This window comes from Schistocerca gregaria, chromosome 1, assembly GCF_023897955.1.
Source record: "Schistocerca gregaria isolate iqSchGreg1 chromosome 1, iqSchGreg1.2, whole genome shotgun sequence".
Lineage (NCBI taxonomy): Eukaryota > Metazoa > Arthropoda > Insecta > Orthoptera > Acrididae > Schistocerca > Schistocerca gregaria.
Window position 1 is genome coordinate 640,198,761 of NC_064920.1, and position 23,801 is coordinate 640,222,561.

The following is a 23,801-nucleotide window of genomic DNA, read 5'->3' on the forward strand; positions in this document are numbered from 1 at the left end:
TGTTCCAGTGCAGGGTGGTATTGGGTGGCGGAGGGGGAAATCTTTTGTAGCTGGCTCTTGAGGGGTGGTGGGAGGAATGGGGATGTGTGGGGATATGACACAGGAAATCTGCTTGTGGACTAGGTCTGAGGAGAGGAAAGCTGTATGCAATGGTATCTGTCAAAATGTTAGTAGAGTTTGTGGTTAGTGAGTTTAATGTGGGCAGAGGTGTGGATGGAGCCATCAGAGACGAGGAGACCAATGTCTAGGAAGGTGGCATGTTGGGTTGAGGAGGACCAGATGAAATGGATGGGAGAGTTTTTGAGGTTGTGAAGGAATGAGGCTAGGGTGTCTTGGCCTAGAGTCCAGAGCAAAAAGATGTCATCAATGAACCCGAAACAGGCCAGGAGTTTGGGGTTCTGGAAGGTTAGGAAGGTTATCTCTAGATGGCCCATAAACAGGTTGGCACAGGACAGTGCCACACAGGCACTCATGGCTGTGCTGCAGATTTGTTTGTATACTTTCCCTTGAAAGGAAAAGTAGTTATGTGTTAAGATAAAGTTAGTTAGGTGAGTGACGAATGAGGTAGTGTGTTTTATATCAGAAGGACACTGGGAAAGTTAGTGTTCAATAGTGGTAAGACAATGGGCATGGGAAGGCTGGTGTACAGGAAGGTGGCGTCAACAGTGACAATTAGGGATCCAGGGGGTAAAGGGTGGGGTGGTGGAGAGCCAGCAACTGGTTGGTTTGTTTGATGTGGAAGGCTAGGTTATGGAAAATTGGTCGGAGGTGTTGGTCAATGATGGCCAAAATCCTTTCTGTGGGGGCATTATAACCAGCGACAATGGGGCACCCAGGGATGTTGGGTTTATGAATTTTGGAGAGTATGTAGAATGTGGGTGTGTGGGGCCTCACAGGGGTGAGGAGGGAAATGGATTCAGGGAAGAGGTTCTGGAAAGGTCCTAAGGCTTTCAGTAGGGATCTGGTAGACACTGTGTCAATCACGACAGTGATGCGGCTGTCAGTAATCTTGTAGGGATATGAGGCCAAGGCTTATTTTGAGATGCTCAGCTTGTGGACTATGGGTAGCAGTTATTTCATTCAACAATTTGCTGCTCTGAATTAACATATGTTGCTTCTAGCTACAATCTGTAATAAACTCAAATAGGAAAGAGAATATGAACACTTATATCTTTCAACAATAGTAAAAGAACTAGCTGCTAGTCAAAAACAACAGAGTAGTTAATTGCTAAATCACAGAATACACAGAGTGTCCACATCGCAACATGAAATAAGTGTGAGGCAGCGCACCAAGCAACAGGTGCATACACTACTTGACATTCAGGAGTGATCAGCTAACTGCACATGTGAAGCACAGAATACCATGTAGTTGCCACACTAGCCCCCCCCCCCCCCCCCCCCCCCCCCCGCCCACTGAGAAGCAGAGCGTCATCAGCATCCACCAGACATCTAAGAATCTTGAAGGAAAATTTACATGATGACTAGACCATGTTTGGCATAGTGACTGTGACACAGTTAAGGCAGGAGGCAGCCAGTTGTTTCTAGATGACAGTGGAGGTGAGTGACAGCTAGGGAGTAGTGAGTGAATCTTCTAACATAAATGCTGCTTTATGCAGTTGATAAAAATTGTGTGCCATTTCCCAATGATCAAAATGCCCAACATCTTGTCATGATGGATTGGAACATAGTGGCAGCTGGTATAAGGACGTATAAGTGCTTGTCTGATGCCACCTCTGCACAACATGATGTGAGTACTGTTAGACATCTCCTTGTGCACAAATGTTGGTTATGAGCCATGGCATGATGCTGGCTGGGTTCAAATTTGCAAAATGCACTTACTCAGCAGCACTATGAAAACTGGCAGATGTCAATTATCTGCCATCAAGGCATGTATGTTGACAAATTCGCCTGCCAGCCACAATCTCTCAATGTATACTGTTCCTGCTGGTGTCACATCAAGGTCTGACTTGTGCTGTGTGCACAGGTCATGTAAAACAAATGATAAGGCTGCAGTCCACTTGGAGTCATAGCACATGAACACCATTTTAAGAGATCTGGGCTATCCCTACAACATATGACTGCTTGCTGGTTGGTAGCTTGGTGTAGACTGGTGGGCTCCACCAGAAAACCTTCTTACATGTGCGAATAGCTGCAACTTGAACTGGTGCCCTCGGTTGGTAGTAATGTGTAGTGGACAACCGTAATGCACAATCGACTGAGACATGAATGCCACTACTAGTGTCTCTGTGGAGGTGTTGTCCACTGGGATCACTTCTAGCCAATGTGTAAATCTATCTTTGATTGTTAGCAAATAGCGTTGCTCCTCTGATGGTGGCAGGGATCCCATAACATCAATGTTGTCTCTGGAAAGTTCCCGATGGGCATGTGGACTTGGTGTGAAACTTTACTACATTCACAGCCAAGGCACAAGCGAATCCATTGCCAGCAACCTCTGTAGTTTGAGCCATATATAAGAGGCAGAAACAATTTTTGTGGTTACTGTGACTCCTGGGTGAGAAAGGGTATGAAGGCCATGAAAAATGCACTTTCAGAGCTCTGCTGGTACATATGGGTGAGTCTTTCCAGTGGCAGTTTCACAGTATAACTGCATATTTGTTCCTGGCATGTTTACGAGTTTGAGTTGACGGCCCAGCTCAGTACTTTGAGTAGGTCGTGGAGCTCCTGAACAAACTCTTGCACATTGGACAGGTATAGGAGATCAACAGTTTCTGTGACAGCTCTGACTCTTGACAAGCAGTCAGCTAAAACATTATTCAACATTGAGACTTGCTGGATATCAATTGAAAATTGTGCTACAAGTTCAAGTTGGTTGAACTGTCTCAGTGAGCACTCGTCATTGCTCTGGCAGAAGGCCTATGTGAAGGGCTTATGGTCTGTATATATTGTAAATACCCTTGCTTCCAGTTCAGCACTGAAATATCTCACTGCCATGTAGATTGCACACATCATTGTTGTTGTGCAGGCATTAGCTTGCGTAAGAACAAGGTGAGGGGTTGTCATGTCTCGTTTACATATTGTTGAAGCGCAACACCAACAGCTGTCTGGCTAGCATCTTCTGCTATTGCCTGGTACGCATGTCCCACTGGATGAATGAGGACTGCAACATTTGCAATGCTCTTTTTGGCAGCTTTGAACATGTCAGTCATCACCGATGTCCAAGGTATGACTGCTTTGCGTTTTGCTTTTGGACCAGCTTATGTAACTGTGAGTGGCTCCTGTTGTTTGGCTGCCCATGGCAGGTGGCACCAATAAAAGTTGAGCATGCTAAGACTAATGTGCATTTTGTTTGCTGTTACTGGATACAGAATATTTAATATGACCCCGATCTATTCTGGTAAGGGGCGTGATCCCTCTGACGAAATTCAGTGGCCCAAGAAAGCTATTTCAGGTCACCCAAACACACACTTAGAAACATTCTGGGTGATATCAGGGGCAGCCACGCACTCAAAGACTTACTTGAGATGATGCTTGTGTTCCTTTGGTGTTTCCGAGAATGTGAGGATATTGTCTAAGTAAGCAAAACTGTTCAGTAAACCTTGTAGCACCAAGACTATAAATCACTGCCACTTTTGTGCAGTGTTCCACAGGCCAAAGTCATAAATAAATTTTCAAATAGGCCAAAAGGTGTTATAGTGTTCATTTTAGGAAAGCCTTATTTGGCAACAGGAATCTGGGTGTATGCCTTGGCACAATCAAGCATGTTGAACACCGTTTCCACTTAAGGCATGGCTGTAGTCTTTCAAATGTGGCACAGGGTAACAGTCAGGGATGGTCCTTGTATTTAAAGCATAGTAATCACTACATGATCACCATGCACTGCTCTTTTTGGTATGACATGGAACAATAGTGACTACACACTGTTGGATGTCTTCGGTCAGCATGGTATCAAATTCCATTGTCACAATGGTGTATTTACCTGGGGCTAGCCATCTCGGCCTACATCAGGGGAACTGCTGTGGTGCTGAGATGATGGACAGTATCATGGCATACCTGTTGCAGGCCGGGGAGGCCTTGCGAGTGAGGGAAACTGGTTGACAAGTTTCATGTACCCTCCTTCTGCTACCTGGATGATCTTGGCAATGTAGCTGGATGCATGGCATCAGAACTCATCTGTAGACAGCTCAATAATTGTGTTGATCAAGCAGGCACTGGCAATGTTGAGAGCAAGTGGTTGTGTGCTAAGAGATCTGACCTAATTATTGGCTCTGCCATGCTCACAACAATGAATTTTCATGCTGGAATCCCAGATCTAGCTTCACATGTTGCATGTTGTTCAACTGAATGGTGGAGTAGTGCTTATGCATTATGCCTCTTGGCAAAAATACTCAGGTCTGATCCTGTGTTGACAACAAATTTGCACCCTGTATTGTGGTCAGTCATAAACAGGCAGGAAGAGGAATGCTCAGATGTGTCAACTTCTGCCTGGTGCTTAAGGTTGACATATTCACACGGCATATTACACTTATGAGTTTGGCCACTAAACCATTGATTGTACCAGCATCTACATCTACATCTACATCTACATCTACATCTACATCTACATCCATACTCTGCAAGCCACCTGATGGTGTGTGGCGGAGGGTACCCTGAGTACCTCTATCGGTTCTCCCTTCTATTCCAGTCTCGTATTGTACGTGGAAAGAAGGATTGTCGGTATGCTTCTGTGTGGGCTCTAATCTCTCTGATTTTACCCTCATGGTCTCTTCACGAGATATACGTATGAGGGAGCAATATACTGCTTGACTCTTTGGTGAAGGTATGTTCTCGAAACTTTAACAAAAGCCCGTACCGAGCTACTGAGCGTCTCCCCTGCAGAGTCTTCCACTGGAGTTTATCTATCATCTCCGTAACGCTTTCCCGATTACTAAATGATCCTGTAACAAAGCGCGCTGCTCTCCATTGGATCTTCTCTATCTCTTCTATCAACCCTATCTGGTGCAGATCCCACACTGCTGAGCAGTATTCAAGCAGTAGGCGAACAAGCGTACTGTAACCTACTTCCTTTGTTGTCGGATTGCATTTCCTTAGGATTCTTCCAATGAATCTCAGTCTGGCATGTGCTTTACCGACGATCAACTTTATGTGATCATTCCATTTTAAATCAGTCCTAATGCGTACTCCCAGATAATTTATCGAATTAACTGCTTCCAGTTGCTGACCTGCTATTTTGTAGCTAAATGATAAGGGACCTATGTTTCTATGTATTCGCATCACATTACACTTGTCTACATTGAAATTCAATTGCCATTCCCTGCACCCTGCGTCAATTCGCTGCAGATCCTCCTGCATTTCAGTACAAGTTTCCATTGTTGCAACCTCTTGATACACCACAGCATCATCTGCAAAAAGCCTCAGTGAACTTCCGATGTCATCCACCAGGTCATTTATGTATATTGTGAATAGCAATGGTCCTATGACACTCCCCTGCAGCACACCTGAAATCACTCTTACTTCGGAAGACTTCTCTCCATTGAGAATGACATGCTGCATTCTGTTATCTAGGAACTCCTCAATCCAATCACACAATTGATCTGATAGTCCGTATGCTCTTACTTTGTTCATTAAACGACTGTGGGGAACTGTGTTAAATGCCTTGCGGAAGTCAAGAACCACGGCATCCACCTGTGAACCCGTGTCTAAGGCCCTCTGAGTCTCGTGGACGAATAGTGCGAGCTGCTTGTAAGCAGTCATGGTGAGGACTGTCTTTAACACAAAGGTTAGTGAGAAGTTCACTCAGTTGTTTGCTTAGGGAATCAACTTTTGTCAACAGGTCATCATTTAGTTGCTGTTCCAGCCCTGCAACATTCTTTGTCAACTTGTTGCAATCAGATTTAACATCTGTTGAAGTACTGCTGCACATTGCACACACACACACACACACACACACACACACACACACATACACACACACACACACACACACACACACACACACACACACACACACACACACACACACACACAATGCAAATGCAACTCATACACTCATGACCACACTCTGGCAGCCGAAGCCAGTATGGCTCCAGCTTTCAGAGACTGTGCCATGTGTATGTGAGCAGAATTTGTGTGTGTGTGTTGTTTATTTTTGACAAAGGTGTTATTGGCCAAAAGCTTATGTTGTGAGAGTCTTTTTGTTGTCCCTATCTGTGACTCAGCATCTCTGCTTTACGGTAAGTAGCAACTGTCCTTTTCATAATAATGTTACATTCCATCCTGTATTTTCCATTATTTAACTTATACATTACACTTCGTCCACCCCATGAACCATTGAGCTTCCAGTGGGTGGGGAGGCTCATTTGCCTCAGTAGACCGATAGCCATGGAGGAGTGTCTGTTGAGAGGCCAGACAAACATAGTTGCAGGGGCAACAGCCTGAATGATTGACTGGTCTGGCCATGTAACACAACCAAAATGGGGTTGCTGTACTGGTACTGTGAATAGATGAACGTAGATGGAAACTACAGCTGTCATTTTTCCCAAGGGCATGCAGCTTTACTGTATGGTTAAATGATGGTGGCATCCTCTTCGGTAAAATATTCCGAAGGTAAAATAGTTCCCCATTCAGACCTTCAAGCAGGGAATACTGAGGCGAAACAAAACTGATGTTCTATGAATAAGACCTTGGAATGTCAGATCCTTTAATCAGGCAGATTGATTAGGAAATTTAATAAAGGAAATGGATAGGTTAAAGTTGGATATAGTGGGAATAAGAAAAGTTTGGTGGCAGGAGGAACAATACTTCTGGTCAGGTAAATACAGGGTTATAAATACAAAATCAAATAGGGGTAATGCAGGAGTAGGTTTAATAATGAATAAAAATATAGGAATAAAGATAAGCTACTACAAATAGCATAGTGAGTGAATTATTGTAGCCAAGATAGACATGAAGCCCATGCCTACCATAGTAGTAAAAGTTTATATGCCAAGTAGCTCTGCAGATGATGAGGAAATTGAAGAAATGTATGATGTGATAAAAAATTATTCAGCTAGTTAAGGGAGGTGGAAATTAAATTGTCATGGGGGACTGGAATTCGATTGTAGGAAAAGGAAGACAAGAAAAGTAGTAGGTGGATATCAACTGGGCGTAAGGAATGAAAGAGGAAGTCGCCTGTTAGAATTTTGCACAGGGCATAACTTAATCATAGCTAACATTTGGTTCAAGATTCATGAAAGAAGGTTGCACACGTGGAAGAGGCCTGGAGACACTTTCAAGTTTCAGATAGATTGTATAATGGTAAAAAGATGAGAGCTAGTGGAAATCCTTGGGTAATAGAGGAAATATTGGATTTAATTGATGAAAGAAGAAAATATAAAAATGCAGTAAATGTAGCAGGTGAAAAGGAATACAAATGTTTCAAAAATGAGTTCAACAGGAAGTGCAAAATGGCTAAGTAGGGATGGATAGAGGATAAATGTAAGGATGTAGAGGCACATATCACTAGGGGTAAAATAGATATTGCCTACAGGTAATTAAATAAACCTTTTGTGAAAATGTATGAGTATCAAGAGCTCAGATGGAAAACCAGTCCTAAGCAAAGAAGGGAAAGTGGAAAGGTGGAAAGAGCATATAGAGGGTCTAGACAAGGGCAATGCACTTGAGGGAAATATTATGGAAATGTAAAAGGATGTAGATGAACATGAAATGGGAGATACGAAACTGCATGAAGAATTTGACAGAGCACTGAAAGACCTAAGTCAAAACACGGCCCCAGGAGTAGCAGACAACATTCCATTAGAACTACTGACAGCATTGGGGGAGCAAACCATGACAAAATTCTTCTATCTGCTGAGTAAGATGTATGAGATAGGCGAAATATCTGCAGACTCCAAGAAGAGTATAATAATTCCAATCCCAAAGAAAGGAGGTACTGGCAGGTGTAAAAATTACTGAACTATCAGTTTAATACATAATTGCAAATACTATAACAAATTCTTTATAAATGAATGGAAGAGCTGGCAGAAGCCGACCTTGGAGAAGATCAATACTGACCCTATGACTTATCTTAGAAGATAGGTTAAGGAAAGGCAAACCTATGTTTCTAGCATTTGTAGAATTAGAAAAAGCTTTTGACAATGTTGACTGGAATACTCTCTGCTGCAGAAGGCTATTTACAATTTGTACAGAAACCAGATGGGAGTTATAAGAGTGAGTGGCATGAAAGGGAAGCAGCGATTGAGAAGGGAGTGAGACAGGGTTGTAGCCTAGCCCCGATGTTACTCAATCTGTATATTGTGCAAACAGTAAAGGAAACAAAAGAAAAATTTGAGTGGGAATTAAAATCCATGGAGAAGAAATAAAAGCTCTGAGGTTTGCTGAAGACATTGTAATTCTGTCAGAGATGGCAAAGGACCTGGAAGAGCAGATGAATGGAATGGACTCTATCTTGAAAGGAGGATACAAGATGAACATCAACAAAAGCAAAGCAAGGATAATGGAATGTAGTTGAATTAAATCAGGTGATGCAGCAGGAATTAAGTTAGAAAATGAGACACTTGAAGTAGTAAAAGAGTTTTGATATCTGGGGAGCGAAATAACTGATGGTGGTTGAAGTAGAGGGGGGATAAAATGTAGACTGCCTATGGTAAGGAAAGCATTTCTGAAGAAGAGAAATTTGTTGACATTGAGTATAGGTTTAAGTATCAGGAAGTCTTTTCTGAAAGTATTTGTGTGCAGTGTAGCCATGTTTGGAAGTGAAACGTGGATGATAAACAGTATAGATAAGAAGAGAATAGAAGCTTTTGAACTGTGGTGCTACACAAGATTGCTGAAGATTAGATGGGGAGTTCCTGTAACTAATGAGGAGGCACTGAATAGAACTGGAGAGAAGAGGAATTTGTGGCACAAGTTGACTAGAAGAAGGGATCAGTTGATAAGACCCATTCTGAGGCAGCAAGGGATCACCAATTTAGTATTGGAGGGAAGTGTGGACAGTAAAAATCATAGACGGAGACCATGAGATGAATATACTAAGCAGATTCAGAAGGATGTAGGTTGCAGTAGTTATTCGGAGATGAAGAGGCTTGCACAGAATAGGGTAGCATGGACATCTGCATTGAATCAGTCTGTGGACTGAAGACAACAACAACAACAACAACATTACACTTTTGAATTCTATGTTTCTCCAGATCTGAATTTGATCTTAATAATGAATAATTTTATGAACTTTATAGATTTTGCCAATAGTGCACATTTAAGTAAACTTCAATAACTGCATAAAAAACAAGGAAAGGGAAAGCAATCAATTGAAAAATTATTTTGAACTTTGATAAAATTCTACTGAAAAATAGCAAGATTTTTATCATAATTGTGTTTTGAAAGTTAACTTAAAAGGAAGAGGGCAAGAAAGGTGTTCCATTCCAATCATGCATTGACATACTCTGTTAAAGTAACTAGAACAGCACTACAGTTGTAAGTTAATTTACCTGCAGATATTTTTATTTTAAATATTGTTGATGAAACTAATATATCTAAGTTCAAAATAAGAGCAAACCATCAATAAATCTAATTAATTGCTAAATTTACAATAATACATACCAACATCTGTTACTGGCTTCATGAAATCTTCATATAGAGCACTAAAAACATTAGAACCCTGAGAATCCCAGTAAACATCAGAAGGAATGACGTCTCCTAAGGTGTTTTTCACATAGCCATTCATCAGTTCATATAGCTCTGCATCACTTACACGATTCAATCCTCTGAACTCTGTCACAAAAATAAAAACCACATTACTGTTATAGGTGAGGAAATTTCAAAATCATATTTAGCATTACTTTAGACTGGAGGACAATTTAAATTCACTGCATAACTTAAATGTGTGTCTTTAGGGGTTAATGATTTCAGCTTCAGACTGGAGGACCATTTAAATTCACTGCATAACTTAAACGTGTGTCTTTAGGGGTTAATGATTCCAGCTTCAGTTATCATCTCAAATAGAACAGGAAAACATATGGCAGCTGTGATATTCTCTCAGAGAGAATTTAAGGGACTAATAGTGCAAAGATGCTAAGCTAGGGCACAGAGTATACAAAAAATTTAATTCTTTTCTAAAAATATTCATGCAACACTGAGAATCCTGTTTCCTTAGAATGGATGAGGTTTAATTGTGGTGGAAGGTAAGAGAAATAAATATTAACACATGGGTTAAAAATATTTTATGTCAGGTAGAAAGAGCTTTCTTCACTGCTGGGGGCTGTAGTCTTATTTAAGTTAGTTGGTATTTGATGGCGAGCAAGCTGGACAGCTCACTCCAGCAATACAGGAATGGGATCCTGAGATTGTTGGCTACCAGTGTTGCCACCATGGCTGCACAGAAGCATTGTGCCTGCCAGATCTCAGTGAGCTGTTGCTGTAGGAGGTTCTGGTATGGCTGTGATTCGTGTAAAATTTGGTTCTGCATGCCTTAAGGTGTATGATGGAAGGACTGGCAGTTGAAAGAGTGATAGTCTGAGATTCACTCTCCTACGAATGTTTCAAAATGGTCAACCACAGCCATTTGAATTAGTGAGTTTAATGAGAGAACATACTGAGTGAGAGAGGGATGCAAAACCCCAACTTATTGCTTTGGATAAAGTGGTGGAGTAAACCACAGCTTTCTGCAGCAGCAAACAGTGTTTTAATTATTAACAAAGAGAAATTTGCCATGGCAGGAGAGGTGCGTTTATAGGAGAGTTTCTGATATCAACCATTTTTGTGTGTGTGTGTGTGTGTGTGTGTGTGTGTGTGTGTGTTTGTGTGTGTGTGTGGTTTTTTTGTTGTTGTTGTTGAGGATGTGGTATTTCATCTAATATATGCATATGATTCATGGCAGGGGCATCCAGTGATAACTGAGCTACTTGCTACCCTTTTAGAAACAGAGTTATTTAGAGGTAGAAAAATGTTTGTCACAGGTTTTGAAAAGTTTACTATTCCAATATAAATTTATCTGTTGCTCCAGGTTGCTACTGGACTGCTCAGATATTTGTCTAGCAGCATCATTTTCTAAGGAAATTTTGACCATATCAGTTGACTTGATGAATTGTGTGTAGGGACTCAACACAGCAGGAAAACAAAAGAAAAGAATAGAATTGAAAAGAAAACACAAAGAAAATAAATACATCACATACCATACTGTTAGTGGCAGTATGATAGCCCAGATGGACAGAGGAAACAGGATAATATTGCAGCACATACTGGAACTTAATAAAGTTTCTTTCCTAACAGTCTGCTCTTATTCAAGACCTCTAACCACCTTGAGGAAATCGAATGCTGTACTTTTGTGAAGTCATTTGAAGAGTCTGTGCTTTGGACTAGACAAAAAGGTCTGCAGTTATTATGGATACCTTCTGTACCATTTTATGTCACAAAATAATTATCCACAAAGACAAAGAAAAGGAAGGCCTAGTTTGCTGGATAGAGAAACGTAACATACAAATTAATAGCAATCTAAAACAGACACAATTATTAGAACTTCTATCACAATGGAAGTCAATATACCCAATTTACCTTCTGGATTAAATGACAAAAAATGCAGAAGTAAAAGTGATTAGACTGCCTCTCTACCAGTGCTACCTTCAATGTAATACAATTTATTTGGCCTCAAGTCAAATGTCAAGTAGCTCTAGAAAGCGAAAATGTTATGTTGACTGAAGTGCCTTTTGAATGACTCAGTTGAAAAAATGTCCCTGAAGATTTGAAGGAACGAGTAGGTGATTTACTTTATGAAGATCTTTCACAAGGTCTCATAAATTTTGGCAACTTCACTGAGTTCTGAAATTAGAAGGGAAATTCAAGTTGGAGTTAATCCACAGCCAGCAATCTGCACTGTTAGGATTTTAACTAATTACATGTTTCAAGATATTTGTAAATTTAGGAACCTCTGATTACTTTGTATATGTCACTGAACTGTTAGCATAATTTCATATATCACAGGCCATTTTAATGAAAAAATGACTGTTTTTAGTAATACTGGTATGTTAAAGACAATCAAATTGCTTTTGACAGCTGGAAACCTTATGGATAAATAATCAATTAGTGGTGCCAGGTAAAATGAAACATAACAATATTATTAAGGTTTTACTGAGTACAAAACACAATGCTACAGGAACTAAAACTGAAACCGAAAGTTTTCTCAAATTTTTTGATTCTGAGATAATTGATTGTGTTATTGAAAACACCAATAGACAGATAAATAACGAGAGATCATCTGTGATTTACATGAGGGACAGAGACTGCAGAAACACCTCTGCTTCTGAAATAATGGCTCTTTAGGAGCATTGTTTCTCATTGCTGTACAAAAAGGAGTATGCTGAAACGTATTAGAGCTGAGGGCACCAGATGGCACAGGGACGATTATTCTAAGGACAGCATTTAACTGGAAACACTTTCTGTTCTTGCTCCAGTCACTGGGGTTTGATGATACTTCAACGAGAAAAGAGCAACTTGCAACTGATGAAACTGCTGCCATCTGCAATCTCCAGCCTGCATTTTTGAACAACCACAGAAATAACTACAGCCCAGGGGAGTTTGCAACCATAAATCAAATGCTTGTTCATTCTCGTGGGTGTTGTGGTTTTGTGCAGTACATGCCCAACAAGCCTGCAAAGGACGTTCTGAAATTGTACGCATTGTGTGATAGCAAAGCATTTTACACTTGCAACTTTGAAGTATACTGCAGCAGACAGAATCCTAGACCATATCTTGCATCTATCTAGCCTATGGATATTGTGAACAGATTAGTTGGACCAGTCAAGACCGTTTACAGGAATGCAACTATGGACAACTATTACAGTAGTTACCCTTTAGGATAGTTTCTTCTAGAAAATGGGTTAACATTCTTAGGGACACTGAAAAAGAACAAGAAGGAAAATCCTCCATAAATTTTGTCAAACAGGTTGTGAAAAACTGGAAACAGTCTTTTCAGGTTTCAAGATGACTTCTGTCTTGTTTCATGCCAAATGAAAAGGAACAAGTCTGTGCTTTTTCTATTATCAGTGGATGAAACTGATGGAGTAGACTCTTCTACAGGAAAGTCTGTTGCAAATTTGTTTTAAAACAGTGCTTAGTGGAATGGAGGGGGTTCACCTGCAGGTGAGAATGGCACTGATTAGAGGGAGTCACGGGCAGAGTAATGCAGGTCCATTGACAGTGTGAGTGGGAGGGAGTTCATGGCATGGGTACAAGAATTGAGCCAAAGTATATGCTGGTCCACAGAGCATGTGTCATGATGCTGCATGCAGCAATTAATTGTGGCTCACAGAACTTGTCAACGACTGTGCTGAAAGAAATTGTTTTGGTGGCCATTGTATTACTCCCTGATCTTGTCCCTGTGACAGTCTCTTGTGCTTGATCAATATTTAGACTGCACAATAACTGACAGTTTGGTTCTTCAAGCTGTGTTCAGAAAGGCTAATGCTTTTTTAAGGATGTTATTATTCTCAAATTTCCAAGTACTCCAATGTTCCCCATTTTGGTTCAGGTGGGTACTGTTCTTATTTAACACTTCTGCCTGTGCTGAGTGGTACCAAGTGATGAACCAGTTTTCCTTCTTTTTAAATCATTGTTGGTTAAGCAGGGTTGGTACTCCCTCTGTTCTTTGAAAAGTGTAATCTCATAGTTTATCTGTTCTAGAACTCAAACTGATTGCATATGTAATGTTTTGTTGCCCATTAAATATGCACAAGTGAGTAAGTGTCTTTTAATTGTGCCTGTCTGCAACTTCATGTGTCTCCCTTATGATAAGTAGCCATCTGCCTTTTCCTACATTATAATTACGTGCAAGTTGTATTTGTGTGGTATTTTACTGTGGGCAGTAGTGACTGTTCCAACAGACAACTGTCAATTCCAGCACTGCCCATTTGGCAGTCATAAACAGCGTAAAGTTTTTGTTGAGTAAATCCACCATGCACTGTGTTGATAAGGTGAAACTGATGTAATTGTTTCTGGCCTTCTGGCCATTTTTTACAAGTGGTAATCTATAGACCATTTAATTGTTTTAAAACCATGTCAGATAAAATAAGGGCTAGCATCAGTGATGTACCTTCATTCACGACACAAGTGATTTCAGAGAGTGCACATCCATACAGTTCACAGGCCCACTTATAGAGGCGACCTGGGTTGCCCCTCTGGCACACACTTGTGAGTCACCAAAGAGACAGCATTATTTAAGCAATCGCAAAAGAGTGCTTTGCCTATTCTTAAGCTGTATTACTGTTATCCAGTCTACATGTTCAGTGCTACACATAACCCATATCTTATGTATTGCTTTATAAAATACTATGCTCCCTATATTGTGTTTGTTCTTGTTATAACATCTACATTATCTTTCCTATATTGGAATTTGTTTAATATTTGAAGGGGTGAGTGCCTGACATTAGTTTTCTGATTTTTCTGCATTAGCATTGAGAAGCCTAGCGTCTGCTTTACCTTTCACATACTAAAGTTTCTTTAATATTTGAAGGGGCTAGTGCCTTGCATCTATTTGTTGTTTTTCTGTATATATTATTTTGTCACTAATCATTATAAAGGCTAGTGCCCATTTCTATAAGGCCATAAATGAATTCCCAAATGTAGTTAAAATGGAGGCTCTAAAATAGATACATTAAAAGATAGTTGTCATCCAAGACGTTTCCATGATTTGGTAAATGCCTACAATCTCAAGTTACATGTACAAAATCCAACAAGATGATGACAGACCTAACAAACATTGGCAGATCAAATAATTCCTCAGAATAGGCAAATGATGCAAGTAACAAACACTACAATCTCAGATCATGATGGACAATTGGTTGAATGTTTCCTCTGAAAAAAATACTGTTAGGATATAGACAGCTGAAGCTAGAAAATTTAAGTAGACTACAAACTTTATTAAAGGGAGAAGACTGGAGGGAAATACACTCAATAAAGAACATACCAGAGAGACAGGAATACTTTTGCTCATTACTAGGCTACTACATAGGGTGTATCAAAAAGGATGGCACAAACTTATACGGCTGAAAGTACAGGGAAATACACTCAATAAAGAACATACCAGAGAGACAGGAATACTTTTGCTCATTACTAGGCTACTACATAGGGTGTATCAAAAAGGATGGCACAAACTTATACGGCTGAAAGTACATAATAATAGAAGCACAAATGTCCCAGTAAACATGGGACTGCAAACGAGCCACTTGAGAGATAACCATGACTGTATGGCTCCACACCATGACTGACGGCATTGTAACAGCGTCCGGTTTCCCCCTTCTGCACTTGAGGCCGTCCTATGTTCACTGTTTACACAACAGAACATTGCCAAGAGGTGGAGTTGGAATCACACCATACATGCAGAACATACAGGATGGATACAGTACACAGTCTCGAAGGGTATAATTCATGTCTCAGGAGTGCCACATGTGCTGTGTTGTAGTTACAATAGAACCATACAGTAACAAAGAGTATGCAGATATGCATTTCATGTATGGTAGGGCTAACGGCGATGTACAGGAGGCTGCACGCTTGACCAAAAACATATCTTGATTGAAGACACCCAGAAAGTCATACATTTACAAGGGTCCATCAGTGCCTGAGAGAGCACAGGTGTTTTGCACATGGCAGAGCAGGAGGTAGGCCTGCTCGCATTGTGCCTGAGGTTGAGGATATGGTGTTGGAAGCAGTACAGCACTCTCCAGGAAACTCAGCAAGAACTACCACACACGTGCCTGTACTAAGCCACAGTAGTGTACAGAGAATTTTACATCACAATCTACTGTACCCTTACCACCTCCAATGAGTTCAATGTCTCAATGATGAGGACTTGTTCCTAGAATGATGTTTTGTCAGTAGCTGCAACAGCAGGCTGTAGTCACCCCTAATTTAGCATGTAACATTTTATTTACAGATGAAGCAGAATTCACATGTGATGGTGTGTTTAACTATCATAATACATATATGTGGTGTGAAATAAACCCACATGCAGTTCATGAGCCACCACATCAGCAACATTTCTCACTTTATGTATGGTTAGGTGTACCAGGTGATCAACTCACTGGGACACACATTCTTTCACCACAACTTAATGGATGGAGGTACCTTAGCTTTCTGCAGCATCATCTTTCAGGATTGCTTCAGGATGTTTTCCTTTAGCAACGTCAGAGTATGTGGTGCATGCATGATGGAGCTCTGGCACATTTTGCTGCTTGTGTGAGATGGCACAACACACAGATATGGTCAAAGATGGCTAGGTCACAGCAGACCTGTACCTTGGTCTCCAGGAGGTATTCAAAGTACACTCTGCCACACACCATCAGGTGGCTTGCGGAGTATGGATGTAGATGTAGAAGATCACCTGATCTAATTCCTTTGGATTTTTCTGTCTGGGGTCACCTCAAAAGCAAAGTGCACAGCACACCCATTAACACAGTTGAAGAACTGGAGCAGAGAGTTGTACATGCTTGTCAAGAATTCCAGAACAATCTGGGGTTTTTGAACAAGCACAGTATTGCATCCAGATGCAAGGATAATACTTTGAACACCTCCTTTAACAGGTACCCCATACATGAAATGTGAGGTAATTGTGATGAACAACCAAATACTAAAGTCTCAATTTCAAATTAATGTATACTAACTAGGGTGATGTTTACATTGACATCAGTGGTAGCTTGGAACCATATAGTTGTGATTATCTCAAAGAAGCTCATTTGCAGACCTGTGTTTACTGGGACATTTGTGCTTCTATTATCGTGTACTTTCAACTTTGTAAGTTGGCACCATCCTTTTTGATACACCCTGTATAAATATCGCTTGCCACATTGCAACCAGAAACCTATCTAAGGGAAAAACTAAGAGTGGGATCACAGCAGACATTATAAAATCAAGGGATGATCTATGAAAACTGGATAATAAAGAAAACTATTCCTAGCACTGGCCCTTATAAGAACAAGAGAGAGAAAATAGTAGAATAATAAGAGAAAGTAAGTCCCGTTTTCATCAAAATGAAAAATCAGCATACAGAAATTAGGGCAGAAGAACTAGAGAAAGAAGAGAGAAAAATACTAGGTCCCAAAAGAGGTGGAGAGAGGTGGATGCGAAAACTTAGGGAAGAATTGTACTGGAACATAAGAACAATATCTGGGGAAATCATACTCAAATGGGCAAGGTTTGCTGGACATGTAGTTAGGATGCGTATGGACAGAATGATGAAGAGAGTGTGGGAAACAACAGGGAGGACAAGGGGAGAGACAAGAACCAAGTGGGTTGTTGAACTTCGAAAGGACTAATTGGAATTAGGGATCAAGGTCAAAGGAAAGGAAAACTGGAGGATCAAAAATACACTGACCAATATGTCGGAGATCAATAACAGAGAAAAATACAGGAAAAGATTAGAGTGTCACCAGTGGAGCCGACAGGAGAAATGGAAACTGAAGATCTCAGAAGAAGAGCAAGAGAGAAGAAGAGAAAGAATGAAGAGGATCTAGGAGAAGAAGAGGAAAGTGCAATCCATAAAGAGGCTAACCTTGATCCTACAGAGGCTGTAACAAGAAGAAGAAGAAGAAATGTTTCTAACAAATACTATGTGATCATACAATAAATAGCACAGAAAACGATCAGATTGAAAAGATAGCAGTAGTATAATCTTAGAGAAAGATGGGAAGGGAAGTACAGATCCAAATGTCATCAGCACTGTTTTTAATCAACATAATGTTGAAGTAGACCTCCCCAGGCAATATCACCTTGTCAGATCACCTTGTCTGAGGCACCTTATGTGCCAGGTGGAGGAGCTTGTGTGCTCTGAAGAAGGTGGGAGACTATGGATTTGCCACAGTGGAGCAGCCAGATAAAGTGTGTCCCACACCACAGGGTAGTGGCTGCAGACTCTATAGATTAGGTTGTCAACCTCTCTAAGGGAGCTAACCCAAAATAAAAGCCTGGTTTTCCAGGTTGGGGGTAGAGCACAGGATCAGTACCCTGCCATGTGAAAAGCCTATCACTGTGTTTAATTTAACAAGGAATGACAGTCTGCCCTTGTGAAGATAAATTGTGTCAAGGAAAAGGAATATGGATAAACCAGTGCTTAAATTTGGAACATGGAATGTGCATACACTGCTGCAGATAAGAGCTATGAATAGTATTGTGGAAGAGATGCTAAGGTATAGAATGGAAGTTGCTGCACTTCACAAAATGGGTTGGTAGGGTAGGGGTGCAATTCATAAACATAAATCCTACCTATATTATTCGGGAAAAGATGAAAGACAGGGGGAGCAAGGAGTTAGGTTTATACTTTCTAAAGATGTGGCAATCTGTTATTGCTATGACTCTATATAATGAAAGAATATGCACTCTGCATATCAAAGACAAATTTCATAATGTGACAATTGTAAATGCATATGCACCAACAGAATAATCAGATGAAGACATGGTAGCTGATTTTTATCATAAGTTACAGGAGGTTTGTGATAAAATCCCTAAATATGACTCCAAAATAGTCAACTGTAAAGCCAGACTCACCAAAAAAGACAGTATTAGAAGCATCTTTGGTAAAGAAAGTCTGCACTGTGAAACTAGTAATAACTGTATGAGAGTTGCCGAGTTGTAAACAAGTTGAAGGCATAAAGTACCTGTTTCTCAAGGAAAAATATTTACAAAGGGACCAGAAAAATATCAGGAACAAATGAAGCAAAGCAAATAGACCATATATTGGTATTGAAGAGGTGGGCATCTGATATGGAAAATGAGCACATTTTCCGAGGAGCTAATTCCGATTCTGATCATTATCTAGTATGAGCCAAAGTGAGGCAGAAACTTGCTATGGCTGCCAAAGGAAATACTAACAAATTAAAGAAATGGAATATAGAACAACTGTAGGATGGGTCTACTGTTCAAGAGATCAGAACAGATTGAGTTACAAGCAAAAGATAGTGCAGGGCATATATAAAAAGAATGGACTTCTAATAAAAATAATATTCTGACAACATCACATAAGGAGAATTATAAATTAAGACTGGTATGATGATCAATGCAGACGGCCTGTGGAACAGAAAAAGGGGCAAGACTCAAGTGCTTACAGCAAAATACAGGATAAAATAAGGTATTGTATAATGAAAAGAGAATAGACACAGCAAGGGTATGTAGGAGAAAAAAGAGGTAGTGACAAAGAGAAATACAGAGGAAATGGAAGAGCACTATCAAAGAAACGAGAGCATGAAGTTTTATAATAAAATTAAAGAAGGAACTCAAGAATATAAACAAAAATAATAGCTCATAGGGCACAGAAGGAATTTGCTCACAGATAAATAAGGTGTACTGGACAGATGGACAGAATGCTTCAAGGATTTCTGGAGGGCACTCCTATCAGGAGAGTGCAGCCACTCTATTACACTGCAGATCCAGAGAGAGAAGAACCCACATTAGAGGAAGTACAGAAGGTAGTGCACTGTCCAAGAAATCTATAATGCACCAGGAACTGGTGGAGTAACTGCATAACTGTTGAAAAATGGGGAAACTGGTCTCCATAACTGAATACACAAACTTATAAAGTTGATATGGAACCAGGAAAGAATCCCAGAAGAGTGGACCTTAGTGATAATCTACACTGAATGTCACCTATAGGAGTCTCTCTAGTATTGTCTACTACAGGCTTGTTTCACATGCAGAAGAGATTCTGGGAGAATATCAGTGTGGACTTCGGCCTGATAGGTCAATGACAGATAAGATATTTTTGCTGCAGCAAATATATGAAAAGGTGTACAAGTATAATATATATTAACTCATAATCTCTACATAGACTTCACACAGGCTTTCAATGGTCTTGAGAGGACAGAAATACTAAATGATTTCCTACAGATTGGTATACCACCTAACTATGTTTCAATTATGCAAGTAACATTAGCTGATTCCAAGGCTGCAGTGTGAGTGGATGGAGAACTCAGGAAATGGTTTAGCATTAGTGAAGGAGTCAAACAAGTAGATGCCCACTCTACAATTCTTTTTAATCTGATTCCTGAAGCAGCCATTCAAAAGCTTCAAACGTCTGGTTACATAGGCACAAAGTAAACTTTTTTAGGTGTATATATGCTGATGGCGTAGGTATTATTAGCAGAAGAAGAGTTTCACTAGAGAGAACAATAGGTGAGCTGAAAGAAGTCACACCACCTAGAGGCTTTGCTATTAATGAATTGAAGACTTAAGTACAAAAATTTCACCAGGAAGGAACATTTCAACTTGGATGAAATACCAATAACTTGTTTCAATTTTGAACATGTGCAGAATGATGATTATCTTGGATTTAATACTGATAGATCAGATTCCATGTCAGCTGAAATAAAACAGTTCATCCTAGGTGGTAATAGATGCTTTCACACTTTCAAGAAATTTTAATAAGGTTATGACCAGCCCAGCTGTAATTTACAAATGTGAAACTTGCATACCAACATTTCTCTATGAGCAGCAGCACAGGACATTTTAAAGCAGGGTTCTGTCCAATATCTATGGGACAGTTTAGGATAACAATGGTTTCTGGAGATTTAGATCAAACAGAGAGCTGGATCACCTTATACAAGAAGCTGAAATTATAAGAAAAATAAAAAGCAGGAGAATAGCCTGGCTTGGAAATGTCCTTAGGATGGATACTGGATGAAAACCTAAAAATGTTTTTGAATGGAGGCAGATGGAATAAGAAAAAGAGGAAAGCCACAAAAGCAATCGACAGATGATGCTGAAGAAGATGTAAAATCCCTCAGAGTTACAGGGCAACAGAGAACTGCACTGGAGGGCAGAATGGAGGAAACTTGTTGTAGAGGCTGAAGCCCAGGCAGGATTGTAACACCATGAGAAAAGGAAGATGTGGAAGTACTGGAAAAACTCATAAAGCAGTAGTTCCCAAAAATAAAGAAATATGAATAACATATCCAACATTGCAGGATGTATTTTTCTTCTGTCAGCAAGTGAATCATAGGTGACAAAAATAATACACTCTCCAAAGCCCAAAAATTCAGAAGATCTTGAAGGAATATTGGTTGTGTAGTAAAGTACAGTGTTCATTGACTAGTGAGACCTCTGGCTGATTTGATTAAGTCAACTATGGAAAATGCAATATTTCCTAAATGTCTGAAAAAGAAGAAGGAATGCAGCACCTGTGCATGTTCATAGGTTAGTGAAGTTTCAAAAGAGAGCTGTTGCATGCATTATAAATCAATCTCTAGACGATCATACAGAAATAAATTTAGAGAAGTTTTTATCTTCACTGACCCTTCACAAAACATATGTGCTACAATTATTTGCTTGAATGCAAACAGTATGGTACTTAAACAGAGACATGCATGATTGCAATACAAGAAATAGGGACGATTACTATCTACAAAGGAAGTGGCTCAAGTTAACTGAAAACGTTGTACAACTGTTGATCACATTTTATACAATAAATTACCTCACAGAATAGAATGCATTGGGAAGACATCAGGTCTCAGAAATAAATTGAAAGGTTATTTAGTCTCTTTACCTCTATATAGTCTAAAAGGATACCAAGCTAAAAATTTAAGAGGATATCCTTCTAAACCAGAAGGACATCTGTAAACCAGAAAGCACTAATACACAATATATGTATTTTCTCATTGCTGCTGCCTGCTCTTTTACATTATTCTGAGTGCCTTGGACAGACATGGTGCTACAAAGTGAGATTGAAAGAGTGTAAGATGTTAAAGATTAGTGGGTATACACTGTACACTGCAGAAGTGAAATGATGAATGTGTAAAATTGGGAAAATGTGAAGATTAGATGTGAATTTTGTGTGGTCATCAAATACTTATTACTCATGTTTTTATCTTATTCAGCTTATGTTAAGGAAATCTTGGTTTGGTGCTGGGTATTTACCTAAGGATGATAAATTAAATTTTGACTAAATTATGTGAATGTTTATGTGTATGTTATATGTATAAATGTAATTGTAATTGTGTACATTCTGACTACATCTATACAATGCAAATTTTCTACAAATGGATTAATGAATAAATAGATAAAAATAAATAAATTATTGTTATCACTTTTTTTACTTGATAGTTGTGTTTTCTGCACCTGAATAAAATGATTTAAAAATATATAATATGAGAATAGTAAAGCACCTCAAAATATATTTACCTTGTTTGGCCATGTGTCTTCCATAACCGTACACTTTGTACAGTATATTGTAGAAATCTATATTGTATGTTACTGATAAAATAATACCTTCAGTAGTTGACCATAATGATGTGGCCAAACTATAATCTCCAGCATTGATAGCACTCTTTGTTAACTGAGCATACCGATCAATTTGAGCATAACCTTCACTATCTACCATTCCCTGTGAATATATAAAAATAAAATCATTCTAGCATGAACCATAAATAATTTTATTCATTTGATATTTACATGAAGATAGACCCTCACTCATCAAATGCAGGATGCACTGAGCGTGCAACAGGTACCTAAAAAGTTGGAAAAGGGCATAATTTTGTAAAAAAGGTTTTCATCAGTCCTAACAAAAGTAAACTAGTACCTGACACTTATATGGTATGACTGCCCATCTTATGTGGAGTGGATGGTGAGAAAAATAGAAGTGACGTGATTTGGGCAGAGGGGAGAGGTGGGGATGACAATGGAATAGAAAGTGCTAGGGTAAGTTTGTGCTGTGGTAGAAAAAGCAGCTGCACGTTTGCCAAGAGCTAGACTAGAAGATCAAGGGATTGCCTGGAAAATCAGCAAGAAGAAAATTGGGTTGTACTGTTTTATTAAGTTCAATGGGAAAATACAAGAGAAATCTACTTTGTCATGGAATGGTCAGTATATAGTTTACAGAATGTGTGAGAGAGTTTAAAATAATTAATACATAACAAAGAAAATTCCCAGTTACAGTGAGAAGCTCCAATTTGTAACAGAATGAATGTGCCACAAGGAAATATTTCAACTTGCATATGAATACTTGGAAGTCTACCACTCAGTTTCTTCAGTGCAGCTGGAAGCCTTTTGAAAGTTAAACCTGTTTAATAGTGCACAGTTTCATGTACAATGCTTAGATGTGTCCTTTCATGGGCTGTGGAAACAATGACAGACAAGGAACTGATGATTTCATAATGTGAAATTCCACATTCCACTAAATTGCAAAACATGAAAGGAAGAATCTGCTATGTCTGGATTTTGCTTCCTGGAGGGGAACTTGGACAATAAGGAGCAGTCACTGTTTTAGTTTGCAAGCAGAATGTAGGGGGTGCCATATACTATTAATTCATGTAGTGCTGAACTCTGCATTTAGTGGTTTTTATATTATGCATACATGGTATACGAATATAAGCTGTTTCCAACCACCAGCACACTGAATATGATCTCTAAAATGCACTGTTTTTGTTATAATTTGCTATAATAAAGTGACAGGAAACCGTATATTGGTAGTTGTAGGCTACTCATATTTCATGCTTTATGTATTAAGTCTTCAATGCAATGAAAGTGTGACATTTCAGTGCAATTAAAAGTGAGCTGTTTTGGTACAGCTTCTTATAGTTAAATATCAAGTAATGACACCTGTGACTACAGCCTTTAGATGTATGTAAAAGTTTTATATGAAGTAACTTAGACACAACGGTCTTGTACAGACTGTAGTGTAACAGATAGACTATGAAATGTACTGGGAAATATAACAGTTTTGTGTGTGGCTACTAACAATTGTTTTCCACCCTACATTTTCTAAAAGATTCTGGGATTAATTTAATAGAAGTATGTTTTCTAATACTCAATCTTAGTTTTTATAAATATGAATTTGCTGTAATTCTTGTTTTATAGGTCAACAACTGGAACATTTC

The 23,801-nt window shown here is 39.4% G+C and overlaps 1 protein-coding gene across 3 annotated transcripts in view; it reads right to left on the bottom strand.

Moving 5' to 3' along the window:
• Positions 1 to 23,801, bottom strand: part of LOC126360492 (retinoid-inducible serine carboxypeptidase-like) — a 283,675-nt gene that overhangs the window by 36,901 nt on the left and 222,973 nt on the right. For 2 of the 3 annotated variants that reach the window (XM_050007714.1, XM_050007715.1), the window contains exons 5-6: positions 22,108 to 22,309; positions 9,556 to 9,726 (exon numbers count right to left, since the gene is read on the bottom strand). The exons of the other annotated variant lie outside the window; for it this stretch is intronic. In XM_050007714.1, coding sequence (XP_049863671.1) covers positions 9,556 to 9,726; positions 22,108 to 22,309 — 373 coding nt within the window. The remainder of the gene's footprint in view (positions 1 to 9,555; positions 9,727 to 22,107; positions 22,310 to 23,801) is intronic. 3 annotated transcript variants of the gene reach the window in all.